General features: G+C 42.9%; 3 protein-coding genes and 1 long non-coding RNA gene across 12 annotated transcripts; 2 read left to right on the top strand and 2 right to left on the bottom strand.

Annotated features, from left to right (window-relative positions):
* The first annotated feature begins 1605 nt into the window (after positions 1-1605).
* Positions 1606-7869, top strand: tm4sf5 (transmembrane 4 L six family member 5). Of its 2 annotated transcripts, XM_086196871.1 has the most exons (6): positions 1606-1704; positions 1791-1986; positions 3123-3203; positions 4852-4994; positions 6091-6283; positions 7471-7869. In XM_086196871.1, exons 2-6 carry the CDS (start codon positions 1813-1815, stop codon positions 7486-7488), a joined length of 609 nt encoding a protein of 202 aa, XP_086052997.1. In that variant the 5' UTR covers positions 1606-1704; positions 1791-1812; the 3' UTR covers positions 7489-7869. The 2 variants fall into 2 exon arrangements, with proteins under 2 accessions (XP_086052997.1, XP_086052996.1); XM_086196870.1 differs by having other exon boundaries at positions 1677-1986.
* LOC147238740 (uncharacterized) lies at positions 6215-12694 on the bottom strand. 2 transcript variants are annotated; one of them, XR_015111741.1, is made up of 4 exons: positions 12565-12638; positions 12371-12426; positions 6565-11976; positions 6215-6462 (listed from the first exon to the last, which is right to left on the bottom strand). It is a non-coding gene; the product is annotated as an uncharacterized LOC147238740 (long non-coding RNA). The 2 variants fall into 2 exon arrangements; XR_015111740.1 differs by having other exon boundaries at positions 12371-12694.
* Positions 8353-22271, top strand: LOC147238739 (uncharacterized protein C17orf114). Of its 6 annotated transcripts, none has more exons than XM_086196878.1 (4): positions 8353-8373; positions 20514-20712; positions 20810-20899; positions 21238-22271. In XM_086196878.1, exons 3-4 carry the CDS (start codon positions 20815-20817, stop codon positions 21402-21404), a joined length of 252 nt encoding a protein of 83 aa, XP_086053004.1. In that variant the 5' UTR covers positions 8353-8373; positions 20514-20712; positions 20810-20814; the 3' UTR covers positions 21405-22271. The 6 variants fall into 6 exon arrangements, with proteins under 6 accessions (XP_086053004.1, XP_086053003.1, XP_086053002.1 ...); XM_086196877.1 differs by lacking the exon at positions 8353-8373 and adding an exon at positions 14371-14518; XM_086196876.1 differs by lacking the exon at positions 8353-8373 and adding an exon at positions 14501-14518 and having other exon boundaries at positions 20509-20712.
* mettl3 (methyltransferase like 3) lies at positions 21174-27564 on the bottom strand. Of its 2 annotated transcripts, XM_086196862.1 has the most exons (12): positions 27332-27564; positions 26827-27017; positions 26288-26746; positions 26034-26209; positions 24988-25201; positions 24701-24888; positions 24396-24434; positions 24191-24299; positions 22813-22878; positions 22624-22736; positions 22411-22544; positions 21174-21192 (listed from the first exon to the last, which is right to left on the bottom strand). In XM_086196862.1, exons 1-11 carry the CDS (start codon positions 27432-27434, stop codon positions 22430-22432), a joined length of 1773 nt encoding a protein of 590 aa, XP_086052988.1. In that variant the 5' UTR covers positions 27435-27564; the 3' UTR covers positions 21174-21192; positions 22411-22429. The 2 variants fall into 2 exon arrangements, with proteins under 2 accessions (XP_086052988.1, XP_086052987.1); XM_086196861.1 differs by lacking the exon at positions 21174-21192 and having other exon boundaries at positions 22350-22544.
* Between the last annotated feature and the right edge of the window lie 71 nt (positions 27565-27635).

The raw sequence follows: 27635 nt of genomic DNA, 5'->3' as shown, positions 1-27635 counted from the left end.
GTCATGACCGGTCGGGGGGCCGGAGGCCCCCCCCCCCCCCCCCCCACACACACACACACATACACACCCCCTCTCTCTGTCTCTCTCTCAAAAAGAAAACACAAACACCTTACATTGCCCTGCTTCTATCGAGATTCCTACTAAAATCTGAAATATTGAATTCATTCCGTGATTTCTTTTGAAATCCTCACGCAAAAGTGTCCAACAAGTTCAAAGGAAAGAAAAGAAATACGATTTTTTTCTTTATGAAACAACAAATCAAGTGTCTGCATCCAATTAATCCACTGTAAATCCAAAGCGTGGAACAGAAAAATCCTCATGAAACACTCAAATTTGACTTCCCCATTGGAACCTTTATTTTATTTTTTTAGTTGCAGCATTTTTAAACTTTTTTTTGTCAAGTGTGTAATTATTTGTGCCACATGCTTGATTTAAAAGAAAAAAAAATTTTAGCAACAAGTTTCAAGAATGAAACTGCAAATGTAGTGCAAAGCAACCAATAAATGCCCAGTCATTTCTCTGCATCAACAATTAGTTCTCCTCTGCTGGAAGACAGTTAGTTTGCAAACATTTTACAGGAAAATAGACGGTGTAATATGAGCAGGACATGCAAAGGTGTGGAAGGTAACCCAAAGGTGTCCCGCAGGTAAGGAACCATGTTGTTCAGGTCCTTTTTAATCGATGCCCACGCTCTCACGGAGACCACCTGGGCCTGGTTCAGGTCATGTGACCTGAACGATACGATTTGATCTTGAAATACATGGCGATGCGATTATTAATCCCGATACTCGCGCCGTGATTTTTTGGAAATTTCAAAAATAAGAGCGGAAAATCCGACTTGAATGCGGGGGTAGACCTGTAATATGTACGTCGTTACTGATACGTCGACGGACAAAGTTGAGCTAAAACTCCGTCATTTTGGGATTTCCATTGTGGGTTGTAAGAACGATATTTGCACAGTTGCTGAAAATTCGTTTTTTTATTTTATTTTTTCCATCCATGGACAGAGAGGGGAAAAAATGATGCATAATAATAAAAAACTTTATCATTTTTTAATTACAAAGCCCTGTAAGTTATAATGCAGAAATTTGCTATCGGACTTCTTAAACCTTCAGCGTAGTCTTGAAAACAGGACGTGACATCATTTGTGTACCTTTTGTCACAAGCGTTGAAACATTTTTACGTCAAAGGGTTTGTCTCACGCCTGTAAGACGAAACGGAGGGTAAAATAAAGAACCTTTTTTGCGAATAGGAGCCTTTAATGAACGAGGCCTCGTATTTTTGAGGGTTTAATCGATGATGTACACACACCGGACTGTTTGTTCCCGCTGAAGAGGTGGACCGTTCCCATGGAACAACCCTCTCGTGTGTTAGCGGCGGGCCATAAATTAAACAAACAGACCGATTGTTCATTAGCAGGTAGCGAAGGATATCCGGCAGAACGGTAGAGCCCCAAAAACACAAAAAACCCCTGCGTTCTTTACTGTTTGGGGTCCAAACTGACCCTAAAGCTGCCGGAGGACGAGTTGCCCCCCTTCGCCCTGCCCTTAAAGCACTTCTATAAGAAGCAATAAGGAGCCCCACAGGTCTGACATCAGATTGCGAGCTGCCACACCAAAAACGTGGCCTTTGTTCTCTCCTCCCCGCTCTTACTGTCACTGCTTGTGTTTGACTTTCGCAGAGCGAGATTGTGAGCCATCAGAGGTGCGCCTCTCATTTTCCTTCTCCGCCTTATTTATTTATTCCTTTTTTGGGGGGAGAGTTTTACTCATTTTGTACTTGACCTTTAGAGAAAGACTTAGGAAGCAGATCATGTGTTGTACGGGGAAATGCGCCCGTCTGGTGGGTTTGATCCTGCTGCCCACGGCCTTCGTCTGCATGATCGCCAACCTGCTTCTCTTCTTCCCTGATGGCAAAAGTCTGGACAACGACCAGATCTCGCTCCAGGTCTGGCTCATGGGGGGGCTCATCGGAGGAGGCCTCTTTGTGAGTAACGCGTGGTTAGAAGCCGTGTGCAAGTCGAATTCAATGTTTTATTGTGAGTTTTATTGAGCTTTTTGAGCGATTAGCAAGGTGCTAAGTAAACCTGTAAAATCTAATCGCTTTTTTTTATTGGGTTTTACTGATTATTCTTGTTTCTGAGCGTTTTTTTTAAATTTTTTTTAGATAATTCCAAAAAGAATTTTTTTATGGTTAGTTTTTGTTCATCTGTTCGTTTAATTCGCTGTAGTTCTCTTTCAATTTCTTCTTGGTTTCTGACTTTTTGCGGCGTCTCACATTCTCTAAATATATCCCAGAACCCAACTGGAGCAGTGGTTGACAATCTTTTTAGTACAATTAATGTCATTGTTCATTACTGTGGCATCAAACTGTTTTGAAGTGTAACGTAACAAAAAAATTCTGCTTTTTTTTTTTTTTTTTTAGTTTTTCAACGGTTGATTAAAAACAAAACCTTCTTACTTGTTTCTTGACACATTTAATTCAGCTTTTAATGTAAAAATCATGATGAAACTTTCAAAAAGTTGAACTGCTCTGGATAAAAGTAAAGGATTCTGGTTTTTAAATATTCACGCGCTCATGGGAGTTTCTGTTTCTGCTGGTTTCTTTTGAACTTACGTTGATCAATGCTTTAGCTTTTTTTTTTCCGGCATTTCGGTTTTAGGGAAGCCAATGAACTTCCTCAGCAAAGGCAAACACACATATTTACAATCTAGTTGGAGCCAAAAGTGCCTTGACATTTGACGAGTTGGCAGGAGCAGTAAATAATTCAGAAATCTCTCATAAATGCATCAGGGAGACCTTTGAGTCTTGCTGAAGGGTTTGTCCTTATCAGCACCGTATTACAGTCTGGCACCAAACCTGGAAGCCCCCCCCCCCCCCCCCCGGATGTCACTGGCTTCTGGGACAAGAGAATACAACTGAGGATTCACAAATATTTGGTTAAAGAGATAAGCAAACATGCTCACGCACCTGCACAGGGACAATACTAAGCACGGGCAAACATATTTTCATTTTAAGAAGCTCAGGGTTCCAGAGTAGAGTTCTACTTGTGATTCCCTGCGCGCGATGCCAAACTTCATTCCTGACAAATGAGGTAACGCTCTCTTTTCACAACTTTTCAGATGCTGTGCCCGAGCTGTTCGGCTATCAGGGCCGGGGGCAAGGGTTGCTGCGGGAAAGGTTGCTGCGGCAACCGTTGCCGGGTGAGTCAAGTCATTTGCAAGATTTACAGGATGTTGTTGAGACTGGACAGCGCGTCTGCTCAGTGTGGAGCAGGGGCCTCAAACTGGTGCAGTAAAGGGCCGTGTGGCTGCAGGTTTTCATTCCAAGCAAGCAAAAGCAACACCTGATCCAACCAATGAGCTGTGAGGACACAGCTTGATTGATTTAAGTGGAATCAGGTGTTGCTTTTGTTCAGTTGGAATGAAAACCTGCAGCCACACGGCCCTTTACTGGACCAGATTGAGACCTGTGGTGTAGAAGGTGATGGGTGAGGAAATGCAAACTGGACTGATATGGATTGTATTGCTAATAAACCACGTTTAAATTTATTCATGATAAATATATATATATATATATATATATAAGAAGAACAACAGAACTCTAAAATCAATACATGCAAGGATGAGGGCACCGACGGCGTTCAGTAAATTAATTAATTCTAAATTAATTTAATTACAAAAAAACGGGTGATCTGCTTGGAGAACTGTGGCTTCAGTTTTGAGTTTGGAACACTGAGCTTCTAATTCGTACTGTCCAAGAGTTGTTGTTTTGTTTGTAATTCTACTTGTTTGGTGACTCATCTCTACAGACTAGCCTGTCATCTGCATACACGTGATGTTAAAACCTGAAATTTTGAGCAATTTCATTGACAGGGTGCATGCAAATAAAGGAAATAACAGAGGTCCTAAAACTGAACCTTGCTGCACTCCACTGTCTTGAAAGGAGGGACTTGATCCAAAGCAGGACCACATTAGATCCACCAAACGAATGTTTGATTTCATTCACCCATATTTTGAAATCAACTATAGCAATTCAGCAGTAATTACAGCCACGTAACTGGAGTCAGTGCTGGGATTAAAGTCTTAAGAGCAGAATTCTTAGTTCCATTGATGGAGGGCTAATCCCAGCCTGTCAGGGTGGTGATTTTCTGCCCAAAAGTTCCTGAGTTGTCCAAAAAAAAACCAACAACAAAAAAAACCTTTTCAATAATGTTTCTAATTCCCGATAAAAGCACGTAGTTATTTAGAGCTCATGCAATAAACGTAAGTGTACTAAAACAATATTTGCTCGGTGGTGCACGTCACTTTCCTTGAGTTATGCGTGTTTCCTCCAGAATCACATGACCCAACCGCTGCGCCGTCTGTGTCCCTTCTTTCAATGGAATCTGAAACAAAAGCACATATTCTGAAAAGATAAGCCCAGCCTATCAAGGAGAAGAGGAGCAAACAGTGCCATAAATTAAACTCTAGCCTAGAGTTCAAATTAGCCGCTAAGTACGAGGAAAGTCTTTTAGTTTAGGCAGAGTGGAATTTAGAAGGCATGGATAATCATTACCTACAGTGAAACTGCGTATTTTCATCCTCTATCTTGTACTTTGTATTGTGTGACACCATGAATGATTACTGTGATAAACCAACCACTTCCTAAACTGCTAACTGAAGTCATGATGGGTTTTTGATTCCTGTTTTTCTTTCTTGTAAATATAATTTTATTTTATTGCAGCTAATCAAAATTTGCAGGCAGGCAAACATTAGACAGTGACAGGAAAATAACAACAAAAAAAAACCCCAAAACAGCCGTGAGTGTTCATGTAGTGATGATACAGTATTTTGTGTTTCTCTACTTCAGATGCTGAACTCTGTTTTCTCCTCTGCTTTCGGCCTGGTTGGCGCGATCTACTGCACCAGCGTCGCCTCGGCTGGTCTTGCTATCGGACCCAAGTGTCGGTTAGAAGATGGAAAATGGGACTACCCCTTTGAGAACCTCGGCACGTGAGTGTCTGTCCCACCAAAGGCACTCTCTGGGGGGCATGTAGGGGATCCTCATCAGAGTTAAATAGATCCTGGCTACTGCTTCACATTGAGGGCACTAACAAGCTCTTCTTACTCACGTTGGAGCTGCAGAAAAGTTTCAGTTCCTGGTTCTGAACACAGTGGTGGTGTACCACTAATCCCCAGCAGAGGGCAGGCTGGACCCGTTGTCTCTCTTTAAGTCGTTCACAGTTCCTTTCATGAAAATTATTCCTGGTGAGGCTAGTGTTGCTTCCCAGACAAAGGCTCTTATCTTGGTCAGAGGTCATGTTAACTCAACGTTGGGTTTTTTTTTTTTGTATTACGAAATGGAGTCAATCATCGGCATCTGATGGCAGGAAATGTGAATCACCCGATTATCAGACAGCCATTAGGCAGCAGAGCGATTGAGAAATCTGAGCCTGTGGTTGATTTGTAGGAGCTTCCCAACAGTGACGACAGCGGGGATGTTCATGCCGAACCTGGTCACTGCCTTTTCACATTAAAGCTTCTTTTCTGTTTTAGTTTCCGGCACTCCTTGATCTCGCCGTTTCCTGTCTGTTCAATTGGGCCCATTTGTGCAAATAATTTTGCAATTTAGCTAATTTTTTTGTTTGTTTATGTTTCATCATGTATAAGAACCTACAAACCATGCTGGTTCCTAAGTTGAGTTTTTCAATGAAGTAAGAGTTCTGTAAAAGTAACAATCATTTTGTTGTTATATACTGGTCATAAAAATGTAATGCGTAATACCTGTGTGGGTGATGATGTTATGGCACAGGAGTTTCCAGATTCTGAGTTATGCTAAGCTAAGCTAAGCTAAGCTAAGCTAAGCTAAGCTAGGCAAAGCTAAACTAAATTATGCTCAAATACGCTGACAGGTAACTGATGGTACCTTCATTTTTACTGTTCCAAATATACATTAATCATTTCACCTGAGCAAAAACATTGTCAAACAATCCACTCTGGACTGGTTCCACTGAGGGACCACTGACACCTGTCTCCTCAACTCTTCACACATTTTCCTCCTGCATCCAAAATCCAAGTATTAGAACTGTTTGTTTTTCTTCCTTTGCAGAGACTCCGGCAGCTACCTTGTCAACCAGACCATATGGACTTTATGCGAGTACCCCAAAGAAGTGGTGATGTGGCACGTGGTTCTGTTCTCCATCCTGCTGTCCATGGGGATGCTGCAGATGGTGCTCTGCGGCATCCAGGTGGTCAACGGCTGCCTGGGATGCATCTGCGGCGACTGTCGGGACAGCAAGGATGTAAGTAGGACACTGCAAACGTATCGGCAAGAACGTTCTTACAATTAAACAAAAATGCTGCTTCAACCCAACCAGGCCAGCAGGTGAAACCGCTCAGGCTACAGGACAAACCAGGACTCCGGTCGTAGTCCCTTCAGCCTCTGGATGACATCTCCACCTCAAACCTCAATATGAGGTCTCTGAAAGAAGAAAGTCATAATATTCAAAACAATCTCATCTAACCGACGTGAGCCGTTGTGATTGGTCGCTAAAAATCTGCCAGCCATTCCCCAGCTTGATACCTGACTTGGCCTCGGCGTAGGCATTGTTTCGTTTGTAATCGTGGGTTTATTTATCGGGTCTGCAGCTGACGGAAAAGAGGAAGTGGGAAAAAAGTTGGCCTCTGCATGGTTTTGATCCTGTGTTGATGTACTGGGAACAGAGGGAGCGTAGATGGGGGGGGGGGGCAAATGAGAGCAACGGAGAACAACTGCTTCCATGGGTGACAGGAACTGCACTCTAGGAATGATTTGTAAATGTTTAAATTCACTATTTGGATTTGTGTGGCTTGAAAGCACACACACTGGTTAAAGAGCTTACGCGGCAAAGTTGATCAACAGCGTCACTGTCATTCCTCCCCAGCGCTCCCAAGGTCCGAACGGCCGTGGACGAAACTCCTGCTCGGACGCCACAGCCGAGGAATTACTGAGGGGACTTACGAAGGAGATTACAAAAAAAACAAAAAAACAACCTAGAGGTCGACGCTAGCTGTTAGCAGCTGCAGTTTGTACTCTTTAATCTCATGTTCAAACATGTGTCCTTTCTGTCCCGGTCTGGTTTTCAAAATAAGATGTTTCACTTCGAATCATGATAAAGTAGTGCAGTACTCTGCTAATTCTCAGAAGAATTGTTGTAAATGCACCAGCACACCGAACTTTACGACTCATCAAAGCAAAGGGTGCTACTGCTCAGCCAAAAGCTGCTCGATTTACAGTTGGTGCAGGTTGAAAAACACATTACACACACACACACACACACACGTACTCTAAACATGCAATGACAGTCAGTCCTATGTTAGTCCTACGCTGCAAAATGTCTACACATTAACGCCCTGCTGGCGTCTATAATTAACAACTCTGTCAGTCATCAGAGTGCTTACTTCCTGTCCAAACCATGAAAATAACATTGTGACCTCTGACCTTTTGCAGGACGAGGACGGATTGTGAAAGTGGAAGAGATCATCCCAGCTCTCGTGAGGTATCAGGGCTCGTTTCTGCTTTTCAAGTTTTCTCCAAAGTTCACATTCAGGGCCTGACGCCGTTTAGATTCGCTTTTGATGCCCCTGGACGGTTTTTGTCTCACAACGTGTGCCTCTAATCTTTTGGAACAGAGCAAGTCCTCCTCCATTATTTTATGAATGATATTGTCGAGGTTTGTGGGTATTACCTTATTTTCCTTTTCGGTTCTATTCTTAACGAAGATCATTACTGAATGAAAATGTGGAACAAAGTAAAACGAAATCATTCTTTACGCTCCTTTCATGTCCTTGTACTTGGGTTGGTTTATTTTTGTAACGAAATGAGAGGTGATGAAATAAAAAATATCAAACAGTATTTGTTGTTTCGCCAAGTTTTAATGATGGGGTTCATGCGCTTTTTTTCTCCGCTGAAGATTTCCAGAGGCATTCCTCTTTTTTAAACTTCCTGCAGAATCAACTTCTGTCAATGAATCACTTCATGCTGCGCTCATGCAGCCAGACATCCAGGTCTAACAGGATTGGTGTGTGTTGAGACAGGGTCAAAGGTCAGAGCACCTCCTGTGGACACTGAGAACATAGCAGCTGCATTAACAGTACACAATCTGGTCCGCTGCCTAAGAGTGCAGGTCCAGGTTAAGCCCATAATCATTTGTTACCATGGAGCAGCTTCGTGGTAATTGTTACCTAACTTTCAAGTTAAAAGCCTGTTGTGGAGCTGCTCCCAGGTAAATATAGACACCGTGTGTCTTGAGAGACACTAAATAACCCAACGCTCAAGCTCAAGGCAGCAGGAAACGTCCCTGGCAGCACAGATGAATTCATTTAGGCCTCTTCCCATGACCTCAATACCTCAGTAAGAGCGAAATATTTCGCAATTTTTCATAACACCAGCAGCAAAAATCCAACCAAGTTGTCGGAGTGTTTAAACCAAATGTTTCTTGCAGGCATAAACTCATAGTTTGTCATTTTTGCTTTAAAAAAAAAGCCGAAATGTGATAGAAATTATTATAAATTATTGGCACTAATTTTAGTGACGTGTGTTCACGTTCTGTTGTTTCACTCTGTTGTAACAACCATATAACAGCTAACAGAAATCGTTAGCAGCTTACCGTTAGCAACTAGTGTAGCTTGTTTTCTGGGTTTGTTTGCTGGAAACATTTTGGGATACTTGTTTAAGCACACAACTCTATAACAATATGACCTGGTTGTAGTAGTCTTGTTTTGCCGACTTGTGTGTGTGTGTGTGTGTGTGTGTGTGTGTGTGTGTGTGTGTGTCTTCACAAACTTCCAGTACTTCTCAGGAGGGAAAATGGTGCGATGTTCATTGGCTAGTTTAGCATTCACTGCAAAAACAACCGCCGCACTTTCGGTGAGAAATGTGTCCGTATTTTTCTGTGGCAGTTATGTTCACTACAGAGTTCTTAAAGTTTTATTCAAACTACATTTAGCCACAATTGTTCACATTGTGTCATTTCACTCTACTGAAACAGTCTGTAGTTAATGCTAGCAAAAAGGGCTTGCTAATTCATCATTTGCAACTAGTAGCCAATGTTTTCTGTGTATGAACATTGGTGGAAACATCTTCGACAATTACGTACGCACACAGCTCTGCAATATTTAACAGTTCAATCAGTTTAAATGGGGAAACAATCAATGATATTGTAAGCTAGCACTCAATGCTAAACAAGTACACTTTTAATGAGAAAATTCGTTGGTATTTTACCATGAAACTTAAGTTCACCGGAGAGGTATTTAAGTTGTGTTTGCATCACATTTATTCAGGTTGTGTCATTTCACAATCATGAGAGAATGACATGTAGTCAACACTCGTTTACAGAACTTGCTAACTCACTATTAGCAACTAATGCTAGCATTTTCTGGGTTTGAATAGCTAGGTTAATCATGTAAGAACACACCTCTGCGATATAAAACAGTTTTGTATTTTATTGTGGAAATTTACTTTCCACGACGGGGAAAAGTTGCTGGAAAAAAAAAAAAAAAAAGACAAACTGCGATGGCTGTGTAAGCTAGCATTCATTGCTACATCAGCCACCACACTTTTGATGGGAAATTTGTTGGGGTTTAGCAAGCATTTTTCATCGCTACTGTTGGAAACATTTGGATCGATTAGGCTTAAATATGCTAAATATAACAACATTCTAATAGTTTGACTTTTTGAGTGCAGAAATCTGTGCGTTTGGAGAAAAAAAAAAAAACTTCCAGGGTTCCCAGGGGAAACTGGGCTTTGACAAAAAAAAAGGGAAATGTAAAGTTCAACACTGCAAGCACCTTAGCTAACTGACTGGCCAGAAAAAGCAGAGAAAGTAAGGAAATGCAAGTGAAGAACCAGGAATGAAAGAATGGTGGACAAAGGGAGGAAAACGGGAAAGAGGCCCAATCTCAGCCACTTCTCATGTGAATGGCGCGATCCTAAAGACCCAAAGAAAGACATAAGCACTGATGTAAGAGCACACATGCGCTTAAAGCCCCCAAAAAAACAGGAGGGGAACAAGAAAAACGGACGTAAGCATGTGAAAGGGACAAGCCTCCGGGGACAAAATTCCCCTGGTGTGTTCGCCTTGCGCACTTGTTGAGACCCTGCGGTGAAGCCATTACTTCACAACGTCGGCCTTTTCCCCAAAAAACGAGCCCCTCCTCTGTCCCGTCTATTCATGCTTGACTGACAAAACAAAGTGAGGAGGGAAAAACACTGAAGCAGAACAGGCTGGAACGGACCAGAATAATGAAAACACAGAAGAGGAGGATAGAGGCAGAAAGAAAGAATATAACCGGGTTGATAATAATATTACGTTTTGAATGAACTCCCCGCATTTACACACGTTTCTCTGGTCCTGTCGGGGCTGAAGGGCTCATTTAAAAGTGGCAGCCAAATATCAATTTCTAGCTCAGACCTGAACTGACTCAACAGGTCCACCGCCCAGTCATGATCCCAACCACCAATGATCTCAAGACTGACCTTTAAAGCCACAAAGCGGTGCGGCAAACTCAAGGGTGTGCGTGTGCAAATGACATCAAATTGATATTTAACAAGATTTGTCCATGTTTTACCTGACTTTCTACCTATAAAGCAATACTTGAAAGTTCTCTCCTAGTAGATTTTTTTTTTTTTTTACATTTCTTGAATGAAAAGAATAGCTGCACTTCTGTATTTTTACATGGATTGATTTTTTTTTTTACATTTCTTGAATTAAAGGAATAGTTGCACTTCCGTATTTTTACATGGATTGATTTTTTTTTTTTTTTTTACATTTCTTGAATTAAAGGAATAGTTGCACTTCCGTATTTTTACATGGATTGATTTTTTTTTTTCAAAGTTATTGTATGGATTTTAGGAGGTGCTGTTAAATTGATTTTGTTTGCCTCGGATAGACCCAGGCATGCTATTCCCAGAGTCCCATCTTTATGCTAAGCTAACCGGAGCCTGCTAACAGATGTGAGAACTACAATGATTTCTTTAACTGCACTGATGATCTTACAAAACAAGGACGCGTGAGCTCCAAGTTGGAACAATTTATGAAGTTTAAAAAATGCTAACAATGTGAAGTCCAAGCCCTAAAATGCATCTTTAGCGCTTTGCTAGCTAACCTTTGCAATTTAAACCCCTAATTTTCTTTCAGTCCTGCTTTTGTGACATGCTGTTAAGAAGGAGAGATTAAAATCCCTCTCTTATTTAAATGAGGTTTTGTGCAAAAATGAGAGGTCAAGAATTCGCTGCTCTTTGGCCTCAGATTATCAGATAATTTGCATACTATGTGGTAATCTGAGATTAGGCTCCTTTCTCTATCTTTCAGGATCAATACTATCGCTAAATTTGCATGTAAGATAATGGGACGCTCAAGTAGTACGAGAGCAGGATTAGGAGTGAAGCTGGAACCGACCCTGAGTAACCCCAGGCGGTCAGCCCTGGTCCCGGTCCCTACAGATGCGTGCCAGCCAGCGGGAACCAAAAAGATCAACAAACTGTGGGTGTGGGAATGTCTGGAGGGCTGAGGGAGGACGGAGGGGACAAAGGGGGAAAACACAGAATTAGTTTGTTGAGCAGTAAACACCCAGAGGCTCAGACCAGTTTGGTCCTGCAAAAACTCGATTGCACTGTAGAATCTTTAATTTGCTTTATTAATGTTTGTTTGTTTTTTTTCTTCTTAATAATGAGTTGATCGTTCCAAACACATATTTTTCTTTCTTTTTCAAGTAAAAAAAAAAAAATCACAACAATTTTAACCTTTTTTTTGGACATTTGAATGAAAAAAAGATCAAACTTACAGCACAGAGCACCAACTGAGAGTGTTGAACCTCTAGTGTGTATCAGTCTCTCTCTCACACACACACATACACACACACGGTACCTTAATAGCCTCAGTCACTGTCGCTGCAGCAGGTGGAGTCAATCGCTCCCTGATCACCTGTGACCTCCACGCCGTGGCTGCTGTAGTGTCTAATGATACACAATTTAAATTTCAAAATATAATCACAATTCATATTGTATACTATGAGGGTTGAATGTTTTTTTTTCAAATCAATAGAGTCCATCTAATAAACTGATGAATAAGTAAATACATCAATGAAAACGTAAGTAAATCAATCTATCAATCAATAAATCCATAAGACAACCTTTTATAAAAAAAAAGCTGCTTTACAGCAAAGAGAGGAAATAAAAAATCAACTTGAAAGAGAAAATTAACCAGGATGTGATAAGAAATTAAGATAAAATGACGCTAAAATCAATAAAAAGAATAAAATGAATGAAACAGAACTTTTAAACAGTTTTTGCTGAAAATAAATGAATAAATAAATAAAATTAAAATGGTAGTTTACCCACAGTTACTTACTTCTTTTGACCTTGTGCCAGTTCTGGTAAGGGGACGTTTATTTCGAATCCAGATTTCTGACGAGTCACCAAAAAAAAACAACCAAAAAAACCTCATCAAGTCATCCAGAGACACACACATGCACACGCACGAGCGCTTTTTTTTCTTTTTTTTTTTTTTGCAAACCTTTAATTACAAATAAAACCTAAAATTACATCGTTAAGTCCTGTTACCATCTGGTGTCACTTTTCGCTGCAGCTATTCCAGACTCTCGGCCAGTAGGGCAGAGGCACCGAGGGGTTAAATTACCGTCATGATGTCACTATTAGGACACTGTCTGTGTCCCCCCTCCCCTTGGCTGAAGGGGTATGACATGGAACTCAAGGCAGGGTTCAGTGGAAGTAGCCCTGCCTCTGATATCTGAGCCTCCTCAGGAAGGCTCACAGGAAGCTGCTGTGTTATAATCACACCCGGGGAGTGGGGGTGGGGGGCACCGGGGGTGGGGGGCACCAGTTACCAGGCCTTACATGGAGAGGAACGAGGAGCTACACGCTCAGAGGCAGCACCACTTGACTCTAAAGACATGTCATTAACCTCAGTGTGGAATCTGTTGCACAACAAAAGAAAGTGCGTGTTCGCGTCAGTGAGGTGAACCCACAAGGCGTCTGCAGCTCAAGAGTTCATCATTGGAAGTTTTTCCAAAACCGTGCAGATTGGAGAGCCCCCCCCACCACACACACCTGTACAACTGCTGTTAATCATCCACAGTGAGTCGCTTTAAACAGAGAGAACGTCACTGGTGAGGCGCGTCCGTCCTTCACCCATATTTGCAGCTGAACGTCCATACGTGTCAGAGTGCACATGGACACCCTGAATAAGTACACACACACACACACACACACACACACACACACACACACACACACACACACACACACACACACACACACACATCATTGTATTGACTCATTGTTCACACACTGGTGTTTCGTGAGTCAGTATTAAAATGCAAGCAGAGATTTTTAAAGCTTATGTCCAAGTACAAGATCTGGTTTATTATTCTATTTGGCAACTAAAGTATGTTTTCACCTCAATTTTGGCAAAAAAAAAAAAAAATTTAAATGACATCATGTAGATTTGGAGCCCGATGCAGGGAACGCCTTGGCTTCTGAACAAGAGGTCACTGTGGATTTAAGTATTAAAAAGTTTTTTGGATACAGTATGACCCAGCCGTTAAAATATCGTATGATTAAAAAAGCTCGGCAAACCTTAGCAACACACGTTATGACAATGTTTCACCTAATATTTTGTGTAACAGCTTCATAAATGTGCTTATAATTACAACCAGACAGTTTCCTGAGTGATTTCTACGGAGCCCCAAAGCAGCCATATAAAGGGGAGGAAAAATTATAAACAAGAAAAAAAAATACACATGTTTAGGCCACAAAATGTAACTTATCTTTTATCAATTCATGGCTACAAGATATAGCTTGTTCAAAAATTCAAAGTAATGACATTTAGGGGACAAGTTATATCTCATGGAATCAAAATAAATATATATTTTCTCTCTTTAAGCCCACAAAAAATATTTATACATCATGGTCACTTGAGGGCATTGAGCATTTCTTGCCGTCATGCTCAGACCCACTTTGAATAACATCCGCGAACCAGTTTTAGTCCAGCTAATGCTAATGCTAAAGCTAATGAACAGAATTATAACATGGAGGCTAACAAATGAAATAGAAAAATGGTCAAACTCTGTATTTTTAAACTTTCCTAACCAGATTCAGCTGGAACGATCATACACTGATTGAAGTGAAATCAATCTTTGCCAAGTTTATGCACCAGAGAGCTAATCGCTAACATTGGACCTAAGCACAGTTAAGTGTTTCTGCTTGGTGTTGCTGCCTGTTGTACCTCTGATGGTACCAGTGGATCTGCTGCAGGGTCGTCAGCCGGGAGCCACCCCTCACCGATGTTTTGCCCCTTTAATCCTGGAACATCTCAGGGTGGTGAGACAGTGCCAGGGCCGTCTCCCTGCCACTACCTCAGCTTGGATTCAGTAACTCTAAGGGGCACCATGAGCCGCAGGGTGCAGGTTCCAGCAAAGCTGATTTCTGCTGGGAAAACAGCTGCCTTCCACCCTGCTTGAGAACGTGCAGCTGCCAGGTCGGTGTCTTCTTCTTTCGCTCAAACGTAGATTCCACCCCCTCTTCCCAAGGGACTGTCAGCTCTGCCATGATGGCTGTGCTCGTAGGGATGGACCAGAGGACGATGTCTGGCCAGAGGGTGGTAGGTGTGATGTCCTTGGGGAACTTTAGCTGCTGGTCAAGGTCGGCTCTAATGTTCCGTTCACCTCCAGGGGAAAGGAGGGACCACTGCTTTGTGCTGCTGCTCTGACTTTCGTCCCTTGCTGGATGAACTGGAGCTGCAGCCCTGATGTTAGCAGGCTGGGGTTGTTAGCTTCCAGCCTGCGGGTCTCTTGGACTTCAGCTAACTTGTGTAGCACTCTGTCATGGCGCCATCTGTACCGGCCTTAGAAGATATAGATATAGATAGGCTTGGGTTGCTGGAACTGCAGAGTTGGCGTGTCTCCTCTGTGCTGTGCCACAGGTGCAGGTTCCGAGGACTTGGAAGAGCGACGTATGTGACCCTGATCATGAGGCCCAGCCTTGCTTTGGGCATCTTCCATATGTCGGCCCATGTAATGCTACAGCTACAGGGACAATGATTTTTTTTTTGGAGGCTGACGTGAACATTAGCATCACCATGAGTACTCAAGAGCCAAAGGGACTGTTATATTGGACTTTAGGTTATTGTCGAAATTAAGCTTTGTGGCAAAAAAAAAATTGAATGCCATTTTTTGAGCAAAAAAATGCCATCGCTAGCAGTCAGAAAGCTAACGTTATGCTACACTCAAACGACACCAAAGACACTCAATCGGCAACACAACTAGCTTCCTGCTTCTGTTGTTACTGCCGTGATGATGGTTGTCACCTCATTTAGCCACGTGTTCTCTGCTGTTGCTAAAATTCACAAGTGTGACATCAGCTGATGTATATTTTACTCCGTACAACAAAATGTTAAACAATTTTCATAAGCTAACCATTCATTCATTTGACTGTGACTCACAGAAGCCGTATGCTAACTTACTTCCAAGATTTAGGGGTCATTCATATGCCACTCTATTTCTAGTATATAGCTCATTATGCTAACTGTTTCCCGTGTTAGTTAGCTTCCTTATTACTAATTAGTCTCTACCATTGTATTGTTTTGTTAAAATTGTATTTCATTTCTCCCCAGCCCAATTTCACAGCATCTTTGAGTACCTACAGGTCTTTTGAGCGCTGCCTGTCTGTAAATGCTTGTGTATTAGCATTCTGAGGCTAGCGTGAACCACCAGTTTTTACGTAAAATGTCCTGTAGCGTCCTGCACAGCGTAGACATGAACACATTAAACTGTGCAATCAGGTCAGCGTGACTTTGTTTTCCTGGATGGCTGCAGATGAAAGGAAGTGACACGTGATCTTTGTTTCCTCGATAGCACTGACTGTCTGGCTCTTAGCATGATATCTAAAAACTACCCCCCCACCCCCCACCATTTAGTAGACAGGGGCTTTCTTTGTGTGGTGTGGCCTTTAAGGTATACTAGCAGAAATACTGTTATATAAAGCATCAATCCTTCATTCTGGTCTCAGTGTTTGTGGTCAAATATAAAGAAACCTTGTAAGACGGCTGGACACAGAAGTGCTTTGCGAGGTAAAGGTTCATGTGTACGTCTGCCAGCGGTACAGCCTCCCTCACCGTTACATCACTTGTTACAATTTGATCTTGTTACATGGCGTAAACAGAGGCTGCAAGATGAGGGGGGAAAACTCCCAGAAAGATTTTGTTGTTCAAGGGAAACTCTTTTTTTTTTTCTCGCTAGTCATCGAATTCAACTGACAAAACAAAACAAAACAAAAAAACAATATTTTTTAACTTGCTTTTGTGTATAAAAATTAAAATCAGACATTGATCATTTAAAAAGAAGCGTTTATCAGTGCTTACTTATGGAGCCCTGGACAGGACATGAGAAGAAAAAAAATAAATAAATGCGAGATCTGTGAAAAAATCTTCTTGTAGTTTAATGTACTTAACTGAAAACTTCAAAATCAAAACATTTATCAAGAATATTACTTTATTAGTCGCTAGCTGAAAAATAACAAATTTGCTGTCCTGAATGAAGAAAACGTGTGTAATTTTTTTGATGCTTTTAGTTTGTGAGGAGTTCATGTATCTCATAATATCGGTTAATGATCTCATCATAACGAGGTAAAGTTATCTCAACAGAACAAATTAGCAAGCTTTGCTAGCTTGAGATTTTGAGATACTTTTTTGGGGGGAAATAAAAACAGAAAAATATTAATGAGTGTGGCATTTCTTGGCCTCCATATATTTTGTTGGTTGCCAAACTGGCCAGTAAATATATAAACATTTTCATGAAAACTTTTTCAATAATCTCACAGAAGTACATTTTTTTTTAAACACTTTTTGTCCACTCCGGGTCTCCGTACATTTACTTGTTGCTTACACTATAAGGAAACAAATCTCAATTCATTATTTTTTTGTGTCACCCTGCAACAATAGAGGCTCTACCCATACAAAGATGAGTTATTTACACACAACAAGCTATTTTTGATTTTTGATTTTATGTGTGTGTATCATTCATATCAACAAAAATGTGGACAAAACAAAGCATGTGTGGGTTGGGTGACAAGCAGCAAATCAGGAGCCGGGAGGGAGGGAGGGAGGGGAGGAGCGGGCGTGTCTATGTGCCATGCTCCCGGGATTAGCTATTTAAAGTTCAGTCGCTCCCCGCCACTCCAACCTTTCCATTCGGTTCCCGAGGACGTGCCGGAGCACAATTCAATGAAGAAAATGACAGAGAAATAAAGCAGTTGTTGGAAACGGAAAGATATCAATAAAGCTTTGATTGGCTGTCATTTAATTCAGGTAGGTTTGCAACTGAATGAAAATACTCAGTACTTGACATCTCTAATCAAAGTGGGTTGGTTTTAGGGGGGGTTAGGGGTCTAAGCCTGCTTGGTATGCTGAGAGTTTTCTTGTTCAACATTTCTCCTGCGCTCCTGAATTTTTCTGTCTTGTAAATATAGAGAGAAACTGAATATTTCAGGAAGTTTTCCCTCCAAATGCATCATATTCAGTCTGAGTGAAGCTTCTGATGGTGGAAAAAAAGCAAGTTTTCAGGAATTTATTCAAGGACACAGAAAGATTAGAGAGCTTTGACATCTGTTAATTACAATGTAGTATCGATATACATTTTTCTGCTAAAAAACAAAACAAAAAATGCATTATTTTTGTGAGGATTTCATGTTTTTATAGCATTCTTCTAATTCCTGTGACTGTCAGACAGAGGAAGTGAAATAGAAACTGCAATATTGGCTTCTTTAAAAACTGTACTCAAATGTAAAACTTGTACTTTCCACTACTGACCTCTAATCCAAGATCTGATCTGTCTATCAGACGTCTGTAGCAACGCGTCCAAAGCTGATTTATTCGCTGGCTGTGATTAAAAGGAATGAAAGGGGATTGTATGCAGCTATTAATGGATGCACACACACACACACACACACTGATGCTTGGAGGTGTGTGTCGAGGGCAGTGACACACACACGCACCTCTATGTGAGCCCACGGAGGGGGTGACTGACTGGGGTTATAATGTGGAGCTGCTTGACCGCGAGTTCACGTTACTGTATAAGTGCTCTGCTTTAACATTGTTTACATAGCAGATAAGAGACTAAAAGGTGTGTGTGTGTGTGTGGGGGGGGGGTCTGAAAGTAGCTTAACCTGCACCAGATTCCTCTGCAATCACATGCACTCAAAAATGATGAAATAAGTCATTAACTGGGAGCGTTTTCCCTGCAGGGCAGTGGCTCAATAATGGCTACATTAGCAGCGCGCAGCTGGTTGAACATGTAAAACCACATTATTGCTTTGCCTCCAAGGCTGGAGCCTCCGTCGCTGAGCAAAAAACTCAAGCCCTCAAGTTCAAAACCCTCCCCGGACTTGTTTTCAGTCCTTTTACCTCCTCGCTCCATTCCCATCTCTTATTTTCCTTCTTGGTTTCTCATCATCCCGTCACCCACCCACCCCCTCCTCTCTGGGCTCAATGTGAGTACTGTCTCTGTGTGTGTGTGTGTGTGTGTGTGTGTGTGTGTGTGTGTGTGTGTGTGTGTGTGTGTGTGTGTGTGTGTGCGTGCATGTGTGGCCATTAGGGTTGTTTTTCTCTTCCAGCCTTTCCCTCTCTGCCAGACCCCCACAGCCAATCATGATCTGTGCCCAAAAATTCCACACCACTGACCAAGTCCTCACGATTGTCTGCAATACACACAAATTGTTTTTTTTGTTTTGTCTTTTTATGGGGTGTGTGTGTGTGTGTGGGGGGGGGGGGGGCCACAGGCTTGGTACTCGAGGAATTTATAACGTTTATGTAAGTAATGAAGCTAGTGGGCATAAACATGGTCAGCTCTCTGCTCGCTGTGCGCGCTACACTCGTGAGCTAACTATAATGGAATAATGGATTCACTGTGAGTGCGAGGAGAGTTGGGTTACCAAGCCACACCTTTGTGAAAGACAAGAATAAAAACAAAAAAGAAAACAGAAGAAATGGAGGAGAAAAGATGTAAAATTATCCCTTCTTCCCTGTAATGTGCACGCTCGGTGCGCGATACGTTGCAAGACAACTGCCTGTTTGCTATCGGATATCTACACTTCCTCCTTCGATCACGGCTATCTAACGTCAATTTAAACACATTGGTACAGAAGAAGTACAGCTAAAATTAAAATGGCCCAAATAAACATGTGACAGGACAAAACCTGCTGTACCTTTTTTCTTAATTTGATTGTGATTCCAGAATGCAGGAAGAGCTAGCCGCCTGTATTTAGCTTGAAGCTAATAGCGACAACAACAAAACTGCCCAAAAATGTCAGTTCCCGAGACTTTAATTAGCCAAAATCAAACAGCTGGATGATTTTAGATAGATTATAGCATAACTCACATTTTTTCCCGTGGTTTTGCTGTATTGTTTTGTTCTTTTATGTGCTAATGTTAGCTTTCTGTCACCATTAGCTATTAGCTTCAATCTAAATGCATGCGGCTGGATTTCTCTGCGTTCCTGAGGCACGAAGAGCTGAAAAAAAAAAACCTTTTTGGTGAAAATTTGTTTTATCCATTATCCATTGTGTGCCATGGTGAAATTTTGTAGGAACTGGACTAGGTATCGAACTTTGATACTTTTATGGCGCCAACTTAATTGCTTCAATGCTATCAAGTACCAAAAGATGCCATGTCATTCACTACCAAAGTTCAGTTCCTGAGGGTTGCATTAATCGCCACTTCTATTTTTTTTATGTCGAAGAATTGGTTTTAGTAGAAAAATACCAACGTGCTCATTCTTGAAACTGGAACACACCAAGTTTTTGCAGGTTGATGTATTGTTTCCACTCACGGGACTGTTTTGAGTACGTGGATCTCGAGCAGATTAAAAAAATAAATAAATTCCTGCGAAAACTTGGGAGTGTCGGAAGTGTTGACAACCTTTGTTTCACAGTTTTCTAGACGGTCGCAGGACAACAAGATACCATCAAGTCACGTTCAAGTCTTTCATGTTCAAATTTGACCACAGTTCCAAGAGATCTGCTCTATTTCACCTGACCTACTTCTTAACCTGAATAGACTAAAATTAATGCCTCTTGTCGCAACAGTAAAATGCAGCTGTGCTCAGGGACAGCTTCTATCTTATCACTCGGAGATGCCTCAGATAGACGGACCCCCCTGGGGGAAATTACCGATCTGACTTGTTGCTCCGCGGGGTTTAAATCAGAGGTTTGCGCTGTTTGGATGTCAGAGATCAGCCGGAACGGAGACAGGCGTTCATGCTCGAGTGGCATCTTGTCGTCAAACAGAAGGGGAAGGAGAAGAATAGTTGTGCCCCGAGGTTGAATGAAACACAACAGTAGAAAGTTGATTATCTGTTCTTGGAATGGACACAGCAAGGGGGGAGGTGGAGTTAAGATCTGCACGTCTCTACCTGTTAGTCATAACTCGCCCAGGTCGGGTGACCTCTGTGTAATCTGTCTGCTTGTGTGTGTCAGTGCAGGGCTTATCGACGTCTGTGGCCGCTGTATTCCACTGACGTCCTTTCCCAGGATTAGACAACGGTGATGGTAGTGGAGTTGCTGAAAGCTGATTGGCTGGTTCCCCTCCATTCAGTAATGCGGCCAGCTAACGTTAAGCTATCACGGCGTGGAAGCACAGGATCATAATTCCATTAAACCGGCCACTCGCACCTGTCGGCAGTAAGAGAAGGCGCTAACACCTAAGTCATTAAATATTGCTAGCCCGGTTTGGACTCCTTTTCACGTCTTTCACACGTTTCCTGTCCTCTCTTTACAGATATCATGGGTGTGAAGATGCTGCAGTGTTTCCCCTTCTACAGACGCTGTAAAGAGCGCTGCAAAAGCAGGCAGTGCCCCCCGGTGGCAGGTGAGGTGCAACTACACCCTGATGACCTGTAGACTTAACTTCATATCCCTGAGTTGCTGCCTCGTGTGCAGGGAGACAAATTATTCAGTAACAAGAAAGTAAGCTAGGAAGTCCTGCCTCTGCATTGCAACGTCTGCAGCGAAGTAAATTAATTTGGAGATAACCAGACGACCATGAGGTCACCACATACCGAATCACGCGGCAAAGCTTCTGAGCTCACCTGTGACATGAGGAAGAAATGACAAAGGGATGTGAAGTTTCTTTCTGGGTGAGACCGGAAACTTGTGGGATGTCTGAAAACAACGACAACAACAACCTTTATTCTCTCGTTTTGCCAGCAGAGGAGATGAAGCCCCGTCTGTCCTCCACGACCTCCTGGGGTAGCGACAGCGAGGGATGCGGAACCCTGAGTCGCGGTTCCCAAATTTATTTCTCCACCAAGGCCAGACTGTCTTTTAGACACCAGCTTGACAGCAACATCAACGCCGTGGACGCGACCTACTGATGAGGCGCGAAACAAAACAAAGACTTCAGAACTCGAAGTTCATTCACGCTTGGATCTCAGGAGCCTGAAAGCTGAGCAGATACGTCTTACGTCCCTTTTCCTTTTTAGATGTAAAGGAAGTCGCGCTGTCGGTCGTAGAATTTTTCATCTTCGCTGCCTCTAAAGAACTGCGCTGGGATATGAAAGAACGGGAACAACGAATGGACTGAAACAGACTTTGGTTTCAGACTGAATACTTCAGTTGGAGTGAGGACATGAGTGGATCCATCCAAATGGACCTTTTACTGACAAGAAAGGAGATGCTAGTTTACAGCATTCACCGCCAACAAGTGCATTAATCTCTTCTGTTTTTTCTATTGTATTTTTTTTTATTTGTTCGTCGTCGTCCGCCCCCCCCCCCACAACCTCTGTGTAATAAATGTGTTAATGAGGTCATTCGGGCAGGTTGAGAAAGTTAGCACGTTAGCATTACGCAACGACCATAAAAAAAAAAGATTTCATCATCAGGAATGGTTTGATTTAATTTCATAAAAAGTATTCGCTAACAAGGCTCACTGACACAAACTACCAACAGAATCTGCAGGCTAGTTTTTATGCTCCAAAGCTTCTAGCTAGTTAAAATTTTCCAAGAATTTCTTTCAGCCGTATTTGCTCGGGCTCAATCTTGCTAATTTTTTTTTTTTTTTAATAATAATAAAAACACCTGGTTTAATTTAATACTGAAAGGCATTTATTTGCAGAAATAAACTGCCGATTTTGAGGAGGAAGGTGAGAAATCATCCAAATTTAGTGACAAACCAGGTTAAAAAAAAAAAAGTTTATGGTTTGATGCTAAGCTAATCATTCCTGACTAACAAAATAATAATATTTACATTAAACCTGTCTCCTGTGGTTTGTTTTGGGGGGGGGGGGGTTCAAATCTTATCTCAAAGAAGAAAACTCATCTTGGTCAAATCATGGTTTATTTAAAAATTAGTTGACTAGCGTTAAAAAAATAAGCAAAAACCTTTGTAAATTTGATGTCATCACTGCATGTTCTTGGGTTTGGAGATGACGCCGTCTGGGTACCGTTTCTTGAAGCGAGCCACGACCTCGGGATCCAGGAGGTGAATTCCATCCAGCTGATTTCCAAGAGTGATCCTGGGAAGAATTGAGGTGGAAAAGGTGGGATAAAGGAATGTATTTATAAAAATGTAAGACGGTCGTGAAGCTCTGTTACCAGTTGGGCTGGACGTTGTGGGGTCGACCGAACAGCTCGATCTTCCTGGTGCCGGGCGACAGTCTCTCTATCATCCCATAGATTTCGTCAGGTTTGTGGCTGGTGGAGCGGACCTGGGAAAGAGACATGGGAGTTCTATGAAGCCATCTTATCAGGCTGGTGGTTCCCACTGGTGACGTTGTTATTTACCTCGGCCACGATGACATCACAGTCCAAACCTCGGTTGAATCCTTGAGGGTTTCCTTTCACGCCAACCTGAAAAGACATAAATGTGTAATGTTAAACATGTATCTGGCACAAATACGGGCCCGGACTGGCGACAGGGAGACCTGTTCCCTCAATTTAGTTTTTTTGGAGCCTGAAAGATGCAACCCCCACCCCCCCAATTTGGTAACTGAGTCATTTCTAAGCACAAGCCAAGGGTGAAAATGTCAGGACGGGGAGGTTTCAGGTTTCCGTTTGAGGAGCGTTGACCAGAGCGTTGTGTGGGCGCTGCAAAAGAAACAGAGCACATTTGCTGAGATGCAAGGTCAGCAACAAGGCTGGAGTCTGCTGATGTAACAAAGCTGTTTCAGTGGCTCCCAACTGTTAGCCGAGGGTAAACTGGCGACTTTTAGAACAATCTGCTCGTATTCGTCATCTTTCAACACCATGCGAACATTTCAGGTTGCTCCACAGACTGTAAACAGTAAGAGATGGACAGAACAAGGAAGTCTTGGGGCGGATATCCACTGGCTACACCAGACCGCCAAAATACCGGCCCTTATACCCAGAGGCCATGTCATCAGACTTAGCTGATGGGTTCCCAGGCTGGTACTTGTGAAGATAGAACTAGTTCATGATAACTAAATTGAGGGAACAAGTTATATCTCTTGGCCACCAAATAACAAATTTGAGGAGGCAATAATCTTATGGGGGCTGCACGGTGGTGCAGTGGTCAGCACTGTCCCCTCACAGCAAGAAGGTTCCAGGTTCCAGTCCCGGCTCCAGCATGGATCTTTCTGTGTGAGTCTCCATGTTCTCCCTGTTCCTGTGTGGGTTCTCTCTGGTACTCCAGCTTCCTCCCACAGTCCAAAGACATCAAGAGGGGACGAGGCTGATTGATACTCTAAATTGACCGTAGGTGTGACTGTGAGTGTGAATGGTTGTCTGTCTCTATGTGTTGGCCCTGTGATGGACTGGTGACCTGTCCAGGGTGAACCCTGCCTCTCGCCCGTAGCCAGTGGGATAGGCTCCACCCCCCCCCCCCCGTGACCCTTAACAGGATAAGAGGAAGAAGATGGATGGATGGATGAAAAATCTTGCAGTTCCAAAATAAAAATAAATTAATTAATTTAAAAAAAATCAAGGGAACAAGTTAGAACTCGTGGCTTCAAAATGTAAAAAAATTCTCTCTACGGCCACTCCAGAACTCTGTGGAGCCTGGAACAGAATGAGTAGATGGTGTCACGCTAATGTCCTGTTACACTTTTCAGCTACTGAGGGACTAATAAAGGTTCATCTTACTGCTACAACAACTTTAGAGGACTGTTAGTGGAGGGAGACACTGAAGAACATGGAACAGTACCAGACAGTGCTCCTTCCCATGGTTGAGCCAATGGCCTGTCCTCCCTGTGCGGATGATTCTCTGAAGCTGGTTGGTCTTCACCCAAATTATTTCATCCACGCGCTCGTAACTGAGAAAGAAAACGGGGATGAGAAGTTAACACAACTGGCATCTCCACCATTCTGATGCATCTGAATGTGGCGAATGGCTTGAGGGAGACACTCACCCCCAAAGACTGAGACACTCTCTGCCCAACTCCATAGCCCTGGAACAAGATGAGCAGTTACCGCCGCATGTTGCTTTCTCTTTAACATTCATCCAAATCCTCGAATAGTAACCAGGCCTTTATTTACCTGTGGCTTCCCTTTACCCAGACCTTTGGGTCTAAATCCCTCTGGGTGACAAGTGCACTTGAGACTCAAACACAAGCTTGAAGACAAAGCAACAGCCGACTTTCCGTATCAAGCCGCCAATCGGACCTGAGGTTCCGGGTTGCGCGGGAACATGCGGACAACTGCTGGTTGCATTTACCTGCCAGTGACCCAGAGGAAGAGGAAGCCGTCGTCCTGCAGGATGGGGATGTTGAGTTTTCTCATCTCGTCGTCAGTCAGTGTACCGTAGGGCAACTCCATGTGGATGTCCCAGGGAGGGTCGGCCATCACCACAGCGAACTTACCCAGGATGGACACATCCAGGTAGCGGATATCACAGCAGATCCACTAGACAGACAAATACTACTATAAATACTTTGTCTATAAACACGTCTGCACTCTACAAACATACATCAGCTACAAATCTGCCTCCAAACTCTTCCTCACCTGCGAAGGGAAGAGTTTGCCCACGTTGCTGTCCGCGTCCTCTGCGTGCAGGCTGAGTTCGGTGGCCCCCGTCTGGGGCCCCAGCAGGCTCCCCTCAGTCTCAGGAGGACTGTCGATCTCATAGTGGACGTACTTACAGGTGTCCATGTGGAAACAAGTGTTGAGGAAGGAGCAGTCGCCGAGGCTCTCGTCCGTGTGCTTGTTGATGATGCGCCTGGGATGAAAAAACAAACAGCTGCATGAGTAGAATATAAAAAATGTGTTTACCAATAGAAAAATTCCAATAGAAAATTCTGAAACTTCAATCATTTTTTTCATCTGAAACGCCAACTATCTGCTTGATGTGGCATCGGATTTGATGACTTTAAGATTCCCTGTGTCATAAAATACAATAAGTTTAATTTTGATCAACACATTTGCAGACGACTGAAGCATCTATGTCACTCATTTCCAACCTTCTTTTCTCGGACTTGTGGAATGCTAATCTTCACTAAACGTTTTCCTCTGTTCAAGATCTACTTCTTGTGTCAAAGATTTAAAGAGTAACCTGAAGAAGCATTTCTGCTAGAAAATGGAATGACAGAAATAAAAAGTAGAACCTTCAGAGTTCAGTTTTAGTCAAAAGCCCTAAGTCCTGTCACATAAAGGACAACGTGAACTGTTAGAGGACAAAGCTCTCTACCTTTATATGAATAATTTATCCATGAATGCTGTAAACTGTGGAACTGAGAGGACGTTGTGAGGCCATCTCCCAGTATGGGAGTGATGTCACACAACTGAAAAATTCTACACGAGAATCGTATTCGTCTTTGGACTTCCGTCTTGAAAAACTGAATACTTTTAAAACCTATAAATCTGAAATATGACCAGTGAGATATTTTTATGTTTTGTGGAGCTGAAAGTATGAAGAAGTTGACAGTTTTGCATGAGATGAGTGTTTCGCCAAAACGGTTGAATTCCAAACCATAATCATGCATCCAGGTTATAACAGGAGCGCATGGCAAAGATGCAATGCTATTCGTAAATGTACTCGACGAAACACTGACCGGAAGTGTAGCTTGGTGCACGGCTGAGGTGTGTCCCCCGAGCGCGTGCACTCCTCTTTGGTTCCATGGTCACAGAACTCCTGGACCTGCGCTCGGCCGCGAGACCGGAACTTTTCGACGATGGACTGCTCCTTAGCAGTGCTGGCATTAAGGAGCTCCAGGATTTCTCTGCTCACCTGTACAGGAATTAGATGTAAATGAAATCACACACCAAGTCAGCATCCTCTCCGGCGATGGAATGTCCCATCTCCTACCTTTTTGCTCTGCTGCTCTTTAGTGGACTGTTGGTTCAGAAGGCTCTCAATCTCCATGTCCACGTGAGACGACTGGCTTTTACTGCTCCTGCTCTTCTTGTCCGGCCCGCTCCCCGACACCGACGGTCCTGCCAGCTGCGAGATCGTAGCCGGCGTCACAGAGGAGGTGGATGAGTGTGGAGGAGAAGCGGAAATCTGTAAAGATGGCGGGAAGCCTGGAGTTCTTTTGTGCTGGGTTTGATCTTCGGCTTTTCTCTTGACTCCTGCCCGCTGAGCTCCAGCTGCAGACCCAATCATAGCCCACAGTTTTGTATGATCCACAGCTATGACAATGGTAGAGAGGGAAGAGGACGCTGTCGAGGAAGAGGCTAACGTGGGCTGTCGGACCTCGATGAGCTCTTGAGCTGAGAACTTAAGCAGGAGACTATGGATGCATCCGTGACTGACAGCTGTTTCAGACTGTGAATGAAACAGATCAAACATGATTAAAACAGCACATTCTTATATTCTGCCTGAGAGTTTTGGGTACAAAGACTCACACTGTTGAGTTCATTTGTGATGGCAAGAGAGTCTGTCGGCAGTGAAAGACTCAGATCTGACAAATAGCCCAGCAGCTTCTTCTCCAGTTCGGGATCTGGAGGTTTTTCGGTCTCCTCCTGAGCGGGGAAAGGAGCTGATGGGGCTGGGCTGTCGCTCCTGGAGGTGGAAGCATCTGCACTGCCTCCACCATCTTGAGGAGGAGATACAGAGGAAAACACCTTCATAATTTAACACAACCAATAGGGGTTAGAAGTGGCTAAAAGTAGCTTGGTACCAAAACTGCTGTGGATTCATATTTGTGGTAATCAAATGATAAAAAAGCTCTAATTGACCATGTAGTCCTTTAAACTTGTGTTCCATTAATGATCTCTTGAATTATCCTCCGGTAAATACATAGCAATTTTACCTAAATCAGCACTATTCTCCAATTACTTGGATCAATGCTCCATCGATTATATGAACAAAAACAACCCTCCCGAGGCGCCCTGAGTTCCGGTGCCGTACCAGCGGACAGTTGTGCCGGGTCTTTCCGCCGTCGCTGCAGCCTTTCCCGCAGAGAGTCCAGCTGCTTCTTGTGTGCCTGGATGTTGCTCCATGTGTCCGACATGACGAGCTAAATACAAGACAAACTCCACTAACAGGACAAGAACTGCTCACCCTGCGAGAGGAGAAGAATGTATGGTACGCCAGAAAAACGTGTCGGACCGGCATCGTGATTGAAAAGTTCCGGCTGAGGAGTGACGAATCAGTAATTGTACTTAATGCTCTAATTATCTTTGTGAATGAACGACTTTTTACACGAATTGAA

Source organism: Aulostomus chinensis, chromosome 24, assembly GCF_037954235.1.
Source record: "Aulostomus chinensis isolate RoL2024-O1b breed Wild chromosome 24, RoL_Achi_v1.0, whole genome shotgun sequence".
NCBI lineage: Eukaryota > Metazoa > Chordata > Actinopteri > Syngnathiformes > Aulostomidae > Aulostomus > Aulostomus chinensis.
The sequence above is the reverse complement of the archived record's forward strand: the minus strand, read 5'-3'. Positions and strand labels throughout refer to the sequence as shown.